We start from the raw sequence: 18,710 nt of genomic DNA on the forward strand, positions 1-18,710 counted from the left end.
ACTGATAGGTAAGACGAGAACTAAGTGATATAGCCTCAATATTTGGGGGAGTAGAATTAGGACGGACATGAGGAGGAACTGCTTTTCCCAGAGAGTGGTGAATCTGCGGCATTCTCTGCCCAATGAAGCAGTGGAGGCTACCTCAGTAAATATATTTAAGACAAGGTTGGATAGATTTTTGCGTAATAGGGGAATTAAGGGTTATGGGGAAAAGGCAGGTACGTCCCTATCAAAGAGGTGTAAGGCTCTCCTTTCCTCTGGCAGCACCCGTTTAGCCCCCCAATCAGGGTCACATGAAGCCATGGGAGCAGGTGGTGGATGGTTGTATGAGCAGCTGATGCATAGCACAAGTCCTGGTTGTGTGACCACTAATGTCAGGCAGACAATCTTTGAAGAGCATTGATAATGGCTGGGGTCATCCGTCTTGCAAAGACACTTCCCAGAAGAAAATTTGCCAAGACAATCATGGATAGACCACAATCACCCATGTCATACGACATGGTGCATAAATCAAGAATGGTATCTTAAATTTATTTTTTATCCCAGGATTCAATCCATTACTACTACTTTGATCAAGGCATACGCATGGACAAGCAGAAAGATATGAGGATTTCACTGATGATACTAACTGGATTTTGTATCAGTCGGTCCATGCTGTTTTAGCATTGTTGAGAATCTGTGGGAACTAGCACCATACTATACATCGAGGCAGCACAATTCAAAATGGCTGTTCCCTACAATATTTAAAATGGCACTCCCCTGAAATTAAGCCACTGCTCTCTATCTAACTGATGGGAGATTGATTGAGACAATTGTGCTTTGTTTCATTGTTTCTTGCCATTTTGTATAGTCATATTGCTGTCAGTAAGAGACAATAGTTATTTTAGACAAGCAAGAATTCCAAATGGATCTACAAACAATGAAGCCACAAGAGACTGCAAATGCTGGAATCTGGAGCAAAAAGTTAACAAGCTGTTGGAGGAATTCTGCAGGGCAGAAAAAAACCTGTGGAGTCAAAGGGATGTTCGAAGTTATTGGGTCATGTGTGTAAATCAGATGGAATCAGCCTGAAATGTCAACCATCTCCGTGCCTACACAAATGCTGTTTGATCTGCCGAGTTTTTCCAGCAGTTTGTTACCTCCTGAAGCAGACAACAGCAACATTTAGTTCCCACCAACCTGTACTTTAACTCCACCAGATGTAGAATGCTGATCCTATAAGACATGGGAGCAGAATTAGGCCATTCAGCCCAGCGAATCTGCTCCACCATCCCACCATGGCTGATCCCAGATCCCACTCAACCCCGTACACCTGCCTTCTTGCCCTATCCTTTGATGCCCTGACCAATCGGGAAACTATCAATTTCCACCTTAAATATACCCACAGACTTGGTCTCCACTGCAGTCTGTGGCAGAGCATTCCAGAGATTCACTATTCTCTGGCTAAAAAAATTCCCCCTTACCTCTGTTCTAAAAGGTTGCCCCTCAATTCTGAGGCTGTGCCTGAGAGTTGGACAGTGAGATCTCAGCATTAATCACACCTTAGGTGGTGTGGTACTGAGGACACTTCCTCGAACACCTTGACAGCTTTTGACAGCAGGCAACATTTGGAGAAAGCATCATATTAACACAAAATCAGCAAGGCCACCATTTCACTGCTTCAAAAGCCCACAAATATGTGAGATGTTTAAAAACTATTAAAATTGATCAGAATAAAAATGATCACAATTATAACCACAATTGATGTATGTTAAATATTATTAAAAGATTTACGAACCATTTTAAACACTAAACTGAAACAAATCACTCGCTTTCTCCATTCTTCAAGGTAAGAATTTCCATCAAGCCTCGGATCTCAGAGCTTGGATCCTGTCCTGAATTTGACCTAATGAAGGGTCAGAGACATGATTCCACAACACAACTGGTGTTCTCCAGTAAAACCTGTTGGACTCCTTGTGGAATCCGGGGAAGGAATGGGGTGGCAGATGCTACACCATCTGTCACTAGTCATTCCTGAACTCACAGTGATCCCGTGTAAGTCTGGGATTTATTTAAGGTGACTGTCTATTCCATTTGTATTTTATCCTTCCTCAGATCTGAGAGATTGTTCAGGCAAACTGAATTGTTTTAGTTTCACGTGGTAAATGTTATTGGGAAACAACCATATTTCAGAGCCACTAAGGACACCCTGGGGATTATAGTCATCTCCAATTTAGAGATCCATCTCACAGGGCCCAAACATTGCCTCAATTCACGTGTAAGCATGTGAGATCCATCAAAATATCTCCTTACCTTCTAAAACTGGATCGCATTAACTTGCATAAACCTTGTAAGCATCTTACTGAAGCTAGCTTGTACACCAGCAAGACACCATGGTGTCTTCAGTCCATCAGCAATGTCAGCAAAAATGGAATCTTTTTGCAATTTCTGGAGTGTAGGATGAAAGTTAAAGTGCTTGAGGTACTCCTGGCACCAAGATTGACATTCCAGATTTCAACTGGACTCAGGGTCACAGCCCGAAACATCGACCTGTAATTCATTTCCATAGATGCTGCCTTACCTGCTGAGTTCCTCCAGCAGTGAGTGTGTGTGTGTGTGTGTGTGTGTGTGTGTGTGTGTGTGTGTGTGTGTGTGTGTGTGTGTGTGTGTGTGTGTGTGTGTGTGTGTGTGTGTGTGTGTGTGTGTGCTTGCGCGCGCACTACTGTTTTTTGGGTGATCTTTTGATGACTCGTTCAACTCATGTTCTCAGTATTTATTAATTTGTTTATTCATTCATTCATTTATGTATTCATTTGTTTATCTTTCTGTATATTTATTTATTTGACTGTCTGTTTTTTAATTATTTATTTGTCTGAGTGTTTGTTTATTTATTAATGTTTTTGTTATTTGCATTTTTTCCTCGTATGTACACCAGTTGTTTTTCAGTCTTTGGTAGTGTGTAATTTTCATTGATACTATTGTATTTCTTTATTCTACTGTGAATGCCTGCAAGAAAATGAATTTCAGGATGAAACATACATACTTTGATAATAGATTTGTTTTGAACTTAGAACATTTTCTGTATCCTCTTCTCTTGATATCACATGGAGTGAAAATGGATGAAGATTGCCTGCTCTGATGAAGAGCACAGGAGAAAATGGCAATGAATTGTCACTTGGCACTTGTGACTAGTAATGCTGGCAGATCATTCAGCCTTTCCCTGGTACAGTGTGTTAGACTCCACCGTTACTGAGGATGGAGACCTTCCTGAAAACCCCACCTTATGTTAGTTGTTTAAATGTCCACCACCCTCAACCACTGGAGATAGCAGACTGAAGACCTTTGAACTAATTGGTTGGTAGTGGGATCATTTAGCACTTCTTGCTACATGCTACTTTTCCAGTACAGCACACATGTACAGGCTTTGCTAGATTGGCATCTGATCTTCGGAATGCCTGACTTTGTCCCTACATGCCCTTCTTGAGTCTACTTTGAAGGAGGTTCAGTCTCTGGAGAAGGGCCCTGTGATTTAAGAATGTGGTAGACTACTAAGCTTCAGAGCAGACTTACAAAAGGGCTCATAAGGGCTCACAAAAACCTGGCGTTGAGCCACTAGATCACTTTTGGAAGTATCACTTTAATATGATAATGATGCTGCAAGGTTCAATGTAGGACATCATCAGTGTGAGGATGGGACTTTGTCTCCATCAGGACAAACCTCAGCCATGCTGCCGTACTCAGATATACAGCATCTGCAGGAGATTAATGTTAATGTTAATGCCAAGTAGCTATATCCATGTCATATTTTATTAGCCACCTGCCACTGAACTAGACCGGCAGCCAAGTCCTTCCAGACTCTTAGTTCCTTCAAGGTTGCTGCTGCCAAGATATGTTTGGTGGTAGGCATTGGTTCCCAACTCAATGTGCACTCTTTGTCCTTACTACATGTTTTGTTTTCTACTTATAATGACACAGCAGGCCACTCAGTCTATCAGATTCATGCTAGCTCCCAGGAGAACAAGTTGTTAGTTCCAATCTCTTCGCCATATTTTCTTGCATTAATATAGAACATAAAACATAGAACAGTACAGCACAGTGAAGGCCATTTGGCTCATGATTATTTGAGAGGTTGGTGGTAAAATATATCAACTCCTGTCTGAATAGTGACTTGGATCTACTCCAATTTGCCCACCATCATTGCAAGTCAACAGCAGCTGCCATTTCATTGGCTCTTCATTCAACCCTGGACAGTGAAGAGGCATACATCAGGATGTTTTTCATTGTCTCAGCTCTTCATTCAAACCTATCATCCCCTCAAAACAAATCAGTAAGCTCCAAGACCTAGGCCTCAATATCTCCTTATGCAACTAGATTCTCAACTTCCTTACTTGCAGACCCCAGTCAGTTTGGATTGGCAACATCTCTTCCACAATCACCATCATCAAAAGTACACCACAAGGGTGTGAGCTTATTCCCCTTTGAAAGGGTTAACTGAACCTTTGAACCTTTGCTCTAATTGCTTTATACTTATGCCTGCAAAGCTAAGTTCAGCTCCACTGCCATATGTGCTGATGACACCACTGTCATTGGCCAGATCAAATGTGGCGGCAAATCACCATATAGGAGGGAGGTTGGAAATCTGGCTGAATGGTGCCACAGCAAAACCCTCTCACTCAATGTCAGCAAAAGCAAAGAGCTCATTATTGACTAAAGGAGGAGGAAGAGGTCCATGAGCCAGTCCTCATCAGGAGATCAGAGTTGGAGAGGGTCAGCAACTTTAAATTCTGCTGCATTATCATTTTAGAGGATCTGTTTTGGGTCCGGCGCGTAAATGGCATTACAAAGAAGTCACTGCAGTGCTTCCACATTCTTAGAAGCTTGCGAAGATTTGGCGTGTTATCCAAAGCTTTGACAAACTTCTCTAGATGTGTGGTGGATAGTATACTGACTGGTTGCATGATGGCCTGGTATGGAAACACCAAAGCCTTTAAACTGAAATGCCTATAAAAAGTAGTGGATACTAGTATTAGTAGCCCAGTGCATCACCAGTAAAGACCGTCCCACCAGTGAGCACATCTACAAGGCGCACTGTTGCAGGAAAGCAGCATCTATCATCAAGGACCCCCACCATGCAGATCACGCTCTCTTCTTACTGCTGCTATCAAGAAGGAGGTACAGGAGCCTCAGGGCCTACATCACCAGTTGGAACAGTTATTACCCCTCAAGCTTCAGACTCTTGAACAAGAGTAGATGATTTTGCTCAACTTCGCTCCCCCAACCAATACCAAACTGATCTTACACCAATGAACTCACTTCCAAGGATTCTTGTTTTTGATATTTATTACATATTTAGTTGTCATTATTATTATTATTATTATTTTTCTTGTAGTTTTTGCACATTTTTTTTGTCCGTCTTTGTGGTGTACATATATTTCATGGATGCTATTTTATTTCTTTAGTCTACTGTGAATACCTGCAAGAAAATTAATCTCAAGGTAGTATATAGTATCATAAAAGTACTGTGATAATAAATTTATTTATTTATTTGCGTATTTGCCTGTTTAGTGATACAACACAGAGTAGGCCCTTCTGGCCCTTCAAGCTATTCTGCCCCAACAACCCCACAACTCTGATTAACCCTAACCTAATCATAGGACAATTTACAATGACCAATAATCTACTCTGTATGTCTTTGGACTGTGGGAGGAAACCAGGGCTCCCGAGGAGAATCCATGCATTCCACAGGGCAGATGTACAGAGACTTCATACAGAAAGGCGCTGGAATTGAAGTCTGAACTCCAGAACGCCCCAGCCTATAATGTTGCACTAACCACTACACGACTCTGGCACCCAAACTTACTTTGAACTTTGGTTTTGTGCCAATCCTCCACAATCAATCTAACCTTTATCTCCCACAGAGCGGTCCAGTTTCCTTTCATCCATGTGCGTATCTAAGAGTCTATTAAATGTCCTGAATGTATCTGCCTTTACCACTACCCCAGCAGTGCATTTCATGCACCTACCAGTCTCTGTGTAAAAAATCCTCAGTCTTTCTTACAAGCTCTGTTCAACAGGAGGAGCACAGATCACCTGTGAAGAGAAAAGGTGAGTGGAACTGCTGGTGCACGTTTGACCTGATACCATGAAACATGCAGGGCCCCACGGTAGTGTAGCTGTTGGCACTTTGCTATTACAGCTAAGGGCATACTGGAGTCTGAAGCTCTATTCCAGCACCATCTGTAAGGAGTCTGTACATTCTCCCTGCGAACTGTGCTCCAGGTGCTGCTTTCCTCCCGTCATCCAAAGACATACTAGTTAGTAGGTTAATTGGTCATTGTAAATTGGCCTGTGATTAGGCTAGTGCTAAATAGGTGGGTTACTGGGCAGAGTGGCTCGTTTTAACTGGAAGGGTTGTTTCTGCACCGTATCTTGAAATAAATGAAAAATAAAGTAAAAGGAATAATGCTAGCTGGAGTCAAGGTAAAGGACTCAGAGAGCTCACGGACCCCGTCCTCTCCATATACAACAGTGTTGCTTTCTCTGGTGGGTTTGTCCTGCTGGAGAGATGCTATACAGTGTGACACATCAGTTAAATAAGATCCCTTGATAAAAGCAATGTCAGCAAGCCCAATATCATCACACTATAATTGGGAGTTACCTTCAATATGAAAGATGGATGATCTTTATTAGATTTACACTTACTTTATCAGATACACCTGTACACCTGCTTGTTACTGCAAATATCTAATCAGCCAATGATGTTGCAGCAACTGAATGCATAAATACATGCAGACATGGTCAAGAGGTTCAGTTGTTCAGACCAAACATCAGAATTGGAAAGGAATGTGATCTAAGTGACTTTGACTGTGGAATGATTGTTGGTGCCAGATGGGGTGGTTTGAGTATCTCAGAAACTGCTGGTATCTTGGGATTTCAGAACTAGAATCAGGTTTATTACCATCAGCATCTGTCATGAAATTTGTTAACTTAGCAGCACAGATTTTCTTGCACAACAGTCTCTGGTGTGTACAGAGAATGGTGCTAAAAACACATCCAAAATGTAGTAGTTCTGTGGCTGAAAATGTCTTCTTAATGAGAGAGGTCAGAAAAGAATGGCTAAACTAGTTCAAGCTGATAAGAAGGCAATGGTAACTCTTATAGCCATGTGTTATAACAGTGTAGTGCAAAAGAGCATCTCTGAATGCACAGCATGTCAAACCTGGAAGTGAATGGTCTACAGCAGCAGGCGGCCATGATGATACAGAAATACATTCAGTGATCACTCTAATTGGCGACCTCTTGTACCTAATAAAGTGGCCACAGAGTTTATATAACTAGTTAACCTATAGCATATTTTTAAATAGTTTCCTTTGTCTGGTTCAACCAAACGGCAAAGTGTTCCTGATTTAATCTGACTTTCTGCACTGCCACTGAAGTCTTCAAGTCTAAGTGACCTAGCATTGCAGAGATACAATATAGTTAATTAATCCTAGAAACTGCCCTCTGTCATTTTAATGACTTCCAGGATAATCTGTGCTTCGCTTCTGCCTCTTCAACTCCACTTTAGTCTCCCAGAAACAGTGTTATTTATATCACAAACTTTAGCCTATTAATAAATTAATAGGATTGGACTGCAAGAGCTGTTGTAATTCTGTTCTAAGTGGGAGGCAAAGTATATAAAGATATGAGAGAAAATGTCACAGCGAGACTCACCACCCACTGGGGTTGTTAAAATCGGAATAAGTGGAATCGGCATTATCTGTTAAAAGTCACATCAGACCAGGTAAAGTCATATGAATTGTTTATATTTACTAAAACTGTTTGAATTGTCACACCACTTTTTCCAATGACAAATGTGAACCAGGAACAGGAGCAGGTCAATTATTCTGTTAAGTGTGCTCAACTCCTGAGCAATCATTGTTGATTCTATTCTTCACCCGCCTGTTCCGATATCCTTCAGAATCCACTGAAACTCTGATTTGAAACTACTCAGCAGGTGAGTGTCTGATGTCCTCTGAAGCAGAGAGTTGCAAGGTTTTGCAGAACTTGCAGTGAAGTAGTTTCTCCTCATCTCAGTTCTTTCTATCTGACAATTTATTCAGAGAATGTCTCATTAAAGGGAAAAGAGGCTGTTTTTACTCAATTGTGTCCAATACTGCTTTGTGCCCTATGTTCTGTCTCAATTTTAAGATACTTATTCTTGCTCGGAACCACTTCATAGTTTCATTCTTAGACATAGAAATCTAAAGCAAAGTTACAGGCTTTTTGGTCAACAATGTTATACCAATCTTTTAACTGATCAATTTAAACCTTCCTCATACAGAGCCCTCCATTCTTCTATCATCCTTATGCCTATCTAAGAGTTTATTAAATGCCCCTAATGTCCTCTACAACCATCACTTGTCATAATTCTATGTAATTATGCTTCCCATCTCATAATTCCTTCTCCTAATCATTCTGAGTCTCTGAATTCATTTAATTCACCCCTGATTCTGCTTAATCTACCACATATGACTGTGCCTTCAGTACAGCCAGATGCATTGTGGGAACTAGCCTCCCCAACATTGACAACACCTTTAAAAGGTGATGCCTCAAAAAGGGGTTATCCATCATTAAGAGCTCCCATCACCCAGGCCATGCCCTCTTCTCATTGCTACCATCCAGGAGGAGATACAGAAGTCTGAAGACACACACTCAATGTTTCAGGGACAACTTCTTCTCCTCCACCATCAGATTTCTAAATGGACAAGAAACCTCACCATTTGCTCTCTTTTTGCACCACTTATTTAAGTTAATTCATACATGCATATACACACGTGAAATGTGTTGTTTTGTGGCAGCAGTACATTGCAATTCATAATAATAAAATATAAATCACAATAAGAAATCATTATATAATGTATATATAAATATATATATATACCATATACATAAAAATGAATGAATAAATGAAACTTTATTTTGATCAGTACAAACATAACAAAAAGCATCATTTTCAACAATGATTTCATAAGACAAAATTAAATAATAAAACTCTTTAAACCAGACCGAAAGGGGGTAGGCTGAAGCTACAGCTTATTATGCCTACCCCTCTTACTTATACAAAAACATATTTGACGTCAATCATCACATCAAGACAAAAAATTTCGTAATCTTTTAACACGAAATCCAATTCCAAGAATCATTTATTTACATTATCCCATTTGTTTTAAATCATGTATTTTATATTTGTTCATTGTTACTTTTAAATAATTTTCAACTTGTTAAGTGTGGTGCATGTTTTTAAATTCTCACCACAACTGTTCCATAGATTCACCCCTCTGACTGAAATACAATGATTTTTTACATTTGTTCTGATCCTTTGTTTTACATATATACTTCTTATTGTAATTTATCATTTTTATTGCTGTATATTGCAATGTACTTCTGCCACAGAACAACAGATTTCACAATTTATGTCAGTGATATTTGGCTCACCGGATTCTGATCCCGAGGGGCCTAATGAACCAAAGGCACCCTGCCATCTCACAAGAGAAAATAAGGAAATTAAGTTCTGGAATTCCCTCCCAAAAGTGGCCCAGCACTCTCTCCTGCTCTTTGACTGAAGTTTCAATCAACTTCTCATGGTATGACTCAATATCAACACTCCCACAAGAATGTCTTTTTTTAAACCTTGTTAAAGGATAAGTCCAAATGTAAGTTGTTGGTCTAGCTCTAATGATCAACCTTGTCACATCAAAGAATACAGTGAAATGTGCCTTTGATGTTGAGAAGGTGCTGAGGGCAGCCTACAAGTGTCACCATACAGCCAGCACCAACATTGCGTGCCCACAATGTACTCATCCTAACTCGTACATCTTTAGAACGTAGGAGCAAACTGGTGCGTCCAGAAGGAAAACATGCAAACCCCTTAGGGAGAATATACCAACTCCTTACAGACAACAGCAGCAACCAAACCCTGATCGGTGAGTGCTGTCACTGTAAAACAATTGTGCTAACCCGCTACATTACTCTGTTGCTCGAAGTTGCTCAAGGAGCAGGAATAACAAATTGCATCTGGAAGGAATCTAGACCAGGCCTTGACATCTTTTTATGCAATCTGATATGTAGTTTCCCCACTCACCTTGATTTAAATGCTCTCCCTCAATGTAAAAGGTCTAACACTAGACAGTATTCTGTAATCACTGAAGCTTATTAAGGATTTCTTACACCTTCATTTCATAATGTGTGCCTGGCTGTGTGTTTTCAATAATCCACCCAAAGCTCTTTTCCAGTAGCTGCTTAGCAATGAATATTTCAATGTTGAAGCCTTCTGCTGAGCCCTCAGGTAAAAATAGACTGCGCAGACTTGTCCCTTCTTATTGTCAGATTAGCATAATGAATTTAAAGCTCCTATAGATCAAATTTGGAAGGTACCAGGCCAAGATAGAACATGTGAGCTTCATCCCCTGATGCAGTATCATTAACAAAGTGTAATTAATTGTGTAACATGCTTCATTGGGTGGCAGAATGGATAAAGGAAAGGCATGGTTGCAATTGCATTATGCTTTTTGCAATCCATGGAAACCACAGAGCTTTACAACGGAAGCATTCTGGAAGTGTAATGTAGGAAATCTCCTGAGCTATTCTGCATCCAAAGTGTAAAATGGTAAATACAAAATCCTCGATTTGAATGCTTTGGTTAAGAGAAAACTATCAACCAGAGCAAGTCTGGGAGACTGTTTGTTTGTCTAAGATGTTGTTAGTCAGTCTAGGTTTATGTATAGTTTTTCAAAATTCTGTTGTATTTTTTTTATTTTCCTGTAAATGCCTGCAAGAAAATGAATCTCAAGGTACTATATGGTAACATGGTAATTTGATATGGTAATTTTACCTTGACTTTGGATCAAGTGCTGGTAACAGTAATGGCTACTTTCTGGTCATCTTGAACATGTTAGGCCCATTTCTGTACTGTGGGACTCTGTGACTCTATAAGCACTGTTCTTCTTTGCAGCTGAAATCTGTCACCTCAGAATATTGTAACATACATGGCCCAAAATATCACGTTCAAAGGTACATTTGTCATCAAAATACGTATGCAGTGTACAACCCTGAGATTTCTCTTCTCCACTGTCTCCAAATACCAAGTCAAATAGAAAAATCCTATTCTTTGCACTTCACAAATCGTGTAATACCTTGTCGGGGTTGCAGAGGGAGAGTGTTTGGGATCCAAGGAGGAAAGGAGGTTGTGAGATAAAATGACAGAATCAACCAAATATATGGCACAGAAGAAGCCCTTTTCAGCCTTCTTTGCCCATATTGATGGTGATATCTATCTATCTATGCAAGTCCCAGTTGCTGAGCTTTAAAGGGAGAATTTCCCATTGTAGATTTAGGAAGGGTTTTGGGTAAGGAAGCTGGTTGTCAGGATAGAGCTGGCTTGATATTTGGCAGATTGGTAGTCAGGGTCTGGATGTTGGGCAAGGGGTGCAAATTGAAGATTCAAGATTCCAGATTGAAATTTATATATCATGCATACATCAAAACATATAGTGAAATGCATCGTTTGTGCTAACAACCAACACACTTCACGGTGTGCTGGGGGGCAGCCTGCAAGTGTAGCCAACATAGTATGCCCACATACATGAGGATGTTGTTTGTTGATTATAGCTCTGCTTTTAATACTGTCATTCCCAGCAAGCTCATCTCCAAACTCCACCAGTTAGGCCTCAGCTTGTCACTCTGCAACTGGGTCCTGAATTTCTTGTCAGAGCGTTCACGGGCAGTGAGACAGGGCCCTCACCTGTCCTCCACTACTATCCTGAAAACTGGTACACCACAAGGTTGTGTATTGAGTCCCATACTCTACTCCCTCTTCACTTATGACTGTGTACCGGCATTTAACACCAATACCATCGTCAAATTCGCAGACGACACAACAGTGATCGGGTTGATCTCCAACAGAGATGAATCAGCATACAGAGGGGAGGTACAGAACTTAGTGAGATGGTGCTCAGAGAACAACCTGTCTCTTAATACTGCAAAGGAGCTAATTATCAACTTTGGAAAGTCACGGGATGATGAGTATGCTCCAGTCTACATTAATGGAGACATAGTGGAAAGAGTGTCTTTTCTTTCTGCTGGACACTCATTGTTTCTTGCTAAATCTTCACATCTCTGTTTTTACATCTAGATATATTTCTCTTTTCTTAGCCCATTGCTCCTTTTATAATTAATGGATTATTAAAGTTGACAAGGTTCATGCAATCCAAACAATGACATAAAGTGGTTGAAAATTTGGAGTGGGAGGCAGGGATTTAGGTTTCTGGACAATTAGGACCTCCCCTGGGGCAGGTGGGACCTGTACAAAAGGGACGGCTTGCACTTGAATCTGAGGGGGACCAATATTCTTTTGGGCAAATTTACCAGAGCTGTTGGGAGTGGTTTAAACTAATATGCCAGGGGGATGAGAACCAGTATGATGGAGCTGAGCATGAACCAGCAGGTCTACAAGTAGAAGATGGTGTACCATGAATCTAAGGAAGAACAAGCCAATGATTGGGTACAAATACAAAAAGAGCAAAGAGGTAAATTCTACCACAGAGGCAAAATTCAAAAGGGCAAAGAGTGCAGGACTGAAGTTGCTGTATTTAAATGTGAATAGCATTTGAAATAAAGTGGACACGTTTGTGGGGCAATTAGAGATTGGTTGGTATGACGTTGTGAGCATCACTGAGACTTGGCTGAAAGAAGGCCATAGTTGGGAGCTTAACATCAAAGGATACCCTTTGTGTTGAAAGGACAGGCAGGAAGGCATAGGCAGTGGTGTGGCTCTGTTGGTAAGAGTTGGAATTACATCTTTAGAAAGAGGTGGCATAGGGTCAGAGAATGTTGAACCTTTGTGGGTGGAGTCAAGAAATTGAAAGGGTCGAAAAAAAACATTATGGGATTCATATATAGGCCTCCAAATAGTAGCCAAGGTGCAGGGTTGAGATTGCAAAGGGAGCTGGAAAAGGCATGTAATAAGGGCAATCAGACAATTGTAATGGGGGACTTCAACGTGCAAGAGGATTGGGAAAATCAGGTTGGTGTTGGATCACAAGAAAGGGAATCTGTTAAATGTCTACAAGATGCCTTTTTAGAGCAACTTGTGCTTGAGCCTACTCGGGGAAAGGCTATCTTAGACTGGGTGTAGTGTAATAACCCAGATCATATTAGGGAGCTTAATATAAAGGAACCTTGAGGAGACAGTGATCAAAGTGGGAATAAAAGGGGCCTTTTCTGATTGGCTGCCCTGACTAGTGGTATTCCTCAGGGATCAGTATTGGGACAACTACTTTTCACATTATTTGTCAATGATTTAGATAATGGAATTGATGACTTTGTGGCAAAGTTTGCGGATGATACGATGATAGGTGGAGGGGTAGGTAGTGCTGAGGAACCAATGCAATTGCAGCAGGACTTAGAAGAATGGGATAAAAAGTGACGGATGGATTACAGTGTTGGGAAATGTATGATAATGCATTTTGTTAAAAGGAATAACAGTGAGGACTATTATCTAAATGGGGAGAATGTTCAAACATCAAAGGTACAGAGGGACTTAGGGATTCTCGTGTAAGACTCCCAGAAGGTTAATTTACAGGTTGTGTCTGTAGTAAAGAAGGTAAATGCAATTTTGGCATTTATTTCATGAGGATGGAATATAGGAACAAGGAGACAATGCTGAGCCTTTATAAGACACTAGTCAGGCCACACTTAGAATATTGTCAACAGTTTTGTGTCCCATATCTCAGAACAGATGTGTTGTCATTGGACAGAGTCCAGCGGAGGTTTATGAGGATGACTCTGGGAATGAAGGGGTTAACATTTGAGGAGCGTTTGGCAGCTTTGGGTCTGTACTCATTGGAATTTAGAAAAACGTGGGAGATCTGATTGAGAACAAACAAATATTGAAAGGACTAGATAGGGTGGAAATGGAGAGGATGGTTTCTATGATGGGGGCATTCAGACTAGAGGACACAGCCTCAAAATTGAGGGGCATCTCTTTAGAAAAGAGGTAAGGCGGTATATTTTTAGCCATAGAGTAGTAAATCTGTGGAATGCTCTGTCACAAACTGCAGAGGAGGCCAAGTCCATGTGGAAGTTGATGGGTTCTGGTTCGATCAGGGCAACAAAGGATATGGCAGAAAGATAGGTATATGGGGCATATGGGATCCAGGATCAGCCATGATGGAATGGTGGAGCAACCTTGATGGGCTGAATGGCCTAATTCTGCTCCTATGTCTAATGGTCTTATGGACATCTCACCCTCCCCTTTAAACATAGAGCCTGAACTCAGCAGGTCAGACAGCATCTATGGAGGGGAATTAACAGTCCATGTTCCAGGTCAAAACCCTTTATCAGAACTTAAAAAGTCTCATACTGTACTCAAGCTCAGTTAACTGGTTATTATTCTCCGCCATGATCTCATTGTAAATAAAATCTACTCGATACCCCTATCAAAAGTTAAACAAAAATTTACACCATGCATCTGGATTCAAAGTCTATTACCAGTCCTTTGACACAATCCACATCAGTAATGGCCATCTTCTGATGGAGCATAAAGATTGAATGGAAAGTCATCACAAGAATGGAATGCAATCGTTTAGAAGTTTCTGAGCAATGAGCCATTTAAATTTTCCTTAAATGCAGGCTTTCACAAGGCTATTTGTACACTCTCTAACCAAGTTCTGGTCAGTCAAGAGGAATTACTGCTTCTCTTCATCTTAGAGCAATTGAATGGGTGCTGGCTTTCATTGGCCAAGATAGTGAGTGTAGGAGCCAGGAGGTTATGCCCGAACTTCATACAGATCTGGTTAGACCTCCACTGGAACACTGCATGTAGTTCTGGTCCCCATACTGTAAGAGGGATGTGACTGCACTGGGAGAGTGGGAAGGAAATTTGCCAGGATGTAGCCTGGGATACTTCCTCCATGAGGAGAGACAGTAAAAGTGAGGACTTCTTTTTCCCTTGGAGTAGAGAAGGTTAAGAGGAGCTCAACTGCCATATGTAGGATTGAAAGGTATAGATTGGAAAAACTACAGGAAACTTCCCCATTACCAAAGATAAAACAAGAAGACATAGATTTATGGTCAGGAGTAAAGAGATTTAGGGGGAATCTGAGCAGAGACACTTTCATCCAGAGAGTGAGGAGAACCTCGAATACACTACTTGTCCCAATGCCATATTCAAGTTTACTGACAATATCACTGTCATAGGCTGAATCAAAGCCAATGACTAATCAGCATGCAGGAGGGAGATTGAACATCTGTCTGAGTGGTGTCACAACAATCAATGTCAGCAAGACCAAGGAGCTGATTATTGACTTCAAGAGGACTAAAACCAGACAGCCAGTCCTCATCAGATGATCAGAGGTGGAGAGGGTCAGCAACTTTAAATTTCTTGGTGCTATCATTTTGGAGAACTTTTACTGGGCCCAGCATGTAAGTGCAATTACGAAGAAAGCACGGCAGTGCCTCTAATTCCTTAGGTGTTTGAAAAAGTTCAGCATGACATCGAAAACTCTGACCAACTTCTGTAGATGTGTAATGGAGAGTACATTGACTGGCTGCAACACAAGAACATAGAAACCTACAGCACATTGCAGGCCTTTTGGCCCACAATGTTGTACTTAAGAAACTGCCTAGAATTTCCTTACTGCATAGCCCTCTATTTTTCTAAGATCCACGTACCTATCTAAGAGACTCTGAAAAGACTCTGTTGTATCTGCCTCTGCACCCCCACTCTCTGTGTGAAAAACTTACCTCTTGTATCCCCCTTGTACTTACTTCCAAGCACCTTAAAACTATACCCCCTCAATTTAACCATTTCAGCCCTGGGAAAAAGCCTCCGGCCATCCACACGGTCAATGCCTCTCATTATCTTATACACCTCTATCAGGTTACCTGTCATCCTCCGACACTCCAAAGAGGAAAGGCCAAATTCATTCAACCTATTCTCATAAGGCACGCTCTCCAATCCAGGAAACATCCTTGTAAATCTCCTCTGCACTCTCTCTATAGCATCCACATCATTCCTGTAGTGAGGTGACCAGAACTGAACACAGTACTCCACAAGTGGGATCTAACCAAGGTTTTATATTAAACAAGATTAGTGTATTATTTTTGTTTTGTACAATTTTAGCGTGAAAAAAAAGGAAAGGAGCACTATGCAGAAGTTTGAGAACCCCAAGAGATTTGAGCTCTCAGACAAACTTTTACTAAGGTCTCAGACCTTAATTAGCTTGTTAGGGCTGTGGCTTGTTCACAGTCATCATTAGGAAACATAGAAATATAGAAAACCTACAGCACAATACAGGACCTTCGGCCCACAAAGTTGTGCCGAACGTGTCCCTACCTTACTCATAGCCCTCTATTTTTCTAAGCTCCATGTACCTATTCAAAAGTCTCTTGAAAGACCCTATTGTATCCGCCTCCACCATCATTGCCGGCAGCCCATTCCATGTATTCACCACTCTCTGCATAAAAAACTTACCCTTGACATCTCCTCTGTACCTACTCCCCAGCACCTTAAACCTGTGTCCTCTTGTGGCAACCATTTCAGCCCTGGGCAAAAACCTCTGACTATCAACACGATCAATGCCTCTCATTATCTTATACAGGAAAGTCCAGGTGATGCAAATTTCAAAGCTTTATAAATACCCTGACTCCTCAAACCTTGTCCCAACAATCAGCAGTCATGGTCTCCTCTAAGCAGCTGTCTCGCACTCTGAAAATTAAAATAAATTATGCTCACAAAGCAGGAGAGGGCTATAAGAAGATAGCAAAGCATTTTCAGGTAGCTGTTTTCTCAGTTCGTAATGTAATTAAGAAATGGCAGTTAACAGGAATGGTGGAGCTCAAGTTGAGGTCTGGAAGACCAAGAAAATTTTACAAGGGAACTGCTCGTAGGATTGCTAGAAATGCAAATCAAAACCCCCGTTTGACTGCAAAAGACCTTCAGGAAGATTTAGCAGACTCTGGAGTGGTGGTGCACTGTTCTACTGTGCAGCGACAACTGCACAAATATGACCTTCATGGAAGAGTCATCAGAAGAAAACCTTTCCTGCGTCCTCACCACAAAATTCAGCATCAAAAGTTTGCAAAGGAACATCTAAATAAGCCTGATGCATTTTGGAAACAAGTCCTGTGGACTGATGAAGTTAAAATAGAACTCTTTGGCCGCAATGAGCAAAGGTATGTTTGGAGAAAAAACGGTGCAGAATTTCATGAAAAGAACACTTCTTAAGCACAGGGGTGGATTGATCATGCTTTGGGCTTGTGTTGCAGCCAGTGGCACGGGAAACATTTCACTGGTAGAGGGAAGAATGAATTCAATTAAATACCAGCAAATTCTGGAAGCAAACATCACACCATCTGTAAAAAAGCTGAAGATGAAAAGAGGATGGCTTCTATAACAGGATAATGATCCTAAACACACCTCAAAATCCACAATGGACTACCTCAAGAGGCACAAGCTGAAAGTTTTGCCATGGCCCTCATAGTCCCCCGACCTAAACATCATCGAAAATCTGTGGATAGACCTCAAAAGAGCAGTGCATGCAAGACAGCCCAAGAATCTCACAGAACTAGAAGCCTTTTGCAAGGAAGCATAGGCGAAAATCCCCCAAACAAAAATTGAAGGACGCTTAGTTGGCTACAGAAAGTGTTTACAAGCTGTGATGCCTGCCAAAGGGGGAGTTACTAAGCATAACTTTGAGTGTAGTGGAAGCAAAATTGCTGACAGTATTTAACAAGTATCTATACAAACCCTTGAGTTACCCAGGTATAGAAGGCAATGGACCAAGTGCTCTTGGATGAAATTAATCTGGATCAGAGTGGGCTGAATGGTTTGTTTTCACTCTGTATACATCTAAGTGCATTTAATCTATTCTGTATGACTGGGATGCACATATATATCAGACAAGAGCTTAAGTCACAATACGTGTAAAAGTGTGTGACCATTTGGTACTTCTGGGAAATTATGGTATAACAAAACCTCTTAATGCAGTTGTCCTGTGTTAAATCTTAGTATTTATAGTTGACTGTACATACTTGGATATTAACATATTAAACATAAGTTCTGCCTATTCTATTTTGCAGGTCTCTGTATCCAGCAGTTTTCCAGCATGAGTCAAAAGGCAGGAAAGTGAGTAAAATACTCTCAGTTTACAAATCTGGATCCATTTTCTTTTTAGTTGTTTTTTTTATGGTTGTCTTAAGTTTAAGTTTATCGTCACTTTCAACTGCATGCATGTATACCATCAAATGAAACAAGGTGCATAACACAGTATAAATAACTCACACACAACATGTAAAGTCATATTATCACAAATAAATTAACAAATACTAAGGTGCATTTATGAAAGTAAATGTTACTGATGCTTCATGCATGGTGGGTGGCGGGGATTTCAGTAGTCTCACTGCCTGGGAGGAAGAAGCTGTTTCCCATCCTAACAATCCTTGTCCAAATATTATGGTATCTCCTGCTTGATGGTTGTTGGTCAAAATGATTGTTGGATGAAATGCAGGGATCATTGATAATTCTGAGGGCTAGCATATGCAGTGCTCCTGATAAATATCTCAGAAGGGTGGAACAGAAATTTCTCAAAATTGAAGAAAAAGTTAAACAACGAAAATATAGACACAATTACAACAAACCAATGGAGCCCAAACTTACCCCAATAATCATCCAAATATCAAACTTCACACCC

General features: G+C 40.8%; 2 protein-coding genes across 2 annotated transcripts in view; one reads left to right on the plus strand and one right to left on the minus strand.

The window, feature by feature from the left end:
* The window catches only part of LOC140734215 (phosphatidylinositol 3,4,5-trisphosphate 5-phosphatase 2-like), a 209,514-nt gene that overhangs the window by 182,132 nt on the left and 8,672 nt on the right, over window positions 1-18,710 (minus strand). The gene's annotated exons all lie outside the window — the stretch shown is intronic.
* Window positions 7,652-18,710, plus strand: part of LOC140734216 (beta-arrestin-1-like) — a 51,030-nt gene continuing 39,971 nt past the window's right edge. Inside the window, exons 1-2 of the mRNA XM_073057896.1 lie at window positions 7,652-7,762; window positions 18,100-18,145. Coding sequence (XP_072913997.1) covers window positions 18,126-18,145 — 20 coding nt within the window. The 5' untranslated portion in view covers window positions 7,652-7,762; window positions 18,100-18,125. The remainder of the gene's footprint in view (window positions 7,763-18,099; window positions 18,146-18,710) is intronic.

The sequence above is a fragment of the Hemitrygon akajei genome, chromosome 10, assembly GCF_048418815.1.
Source record: "Hemitrygon akajei chromosome 10, sHemAka1.3, whole genome shotgun sequence".
NCBI lineage: Eukaryota > Metazoa > Chordata > Chondrichthyes > Myliobatiformes > Dasyatidae > Hemitrygon > Hemitrygon akajei.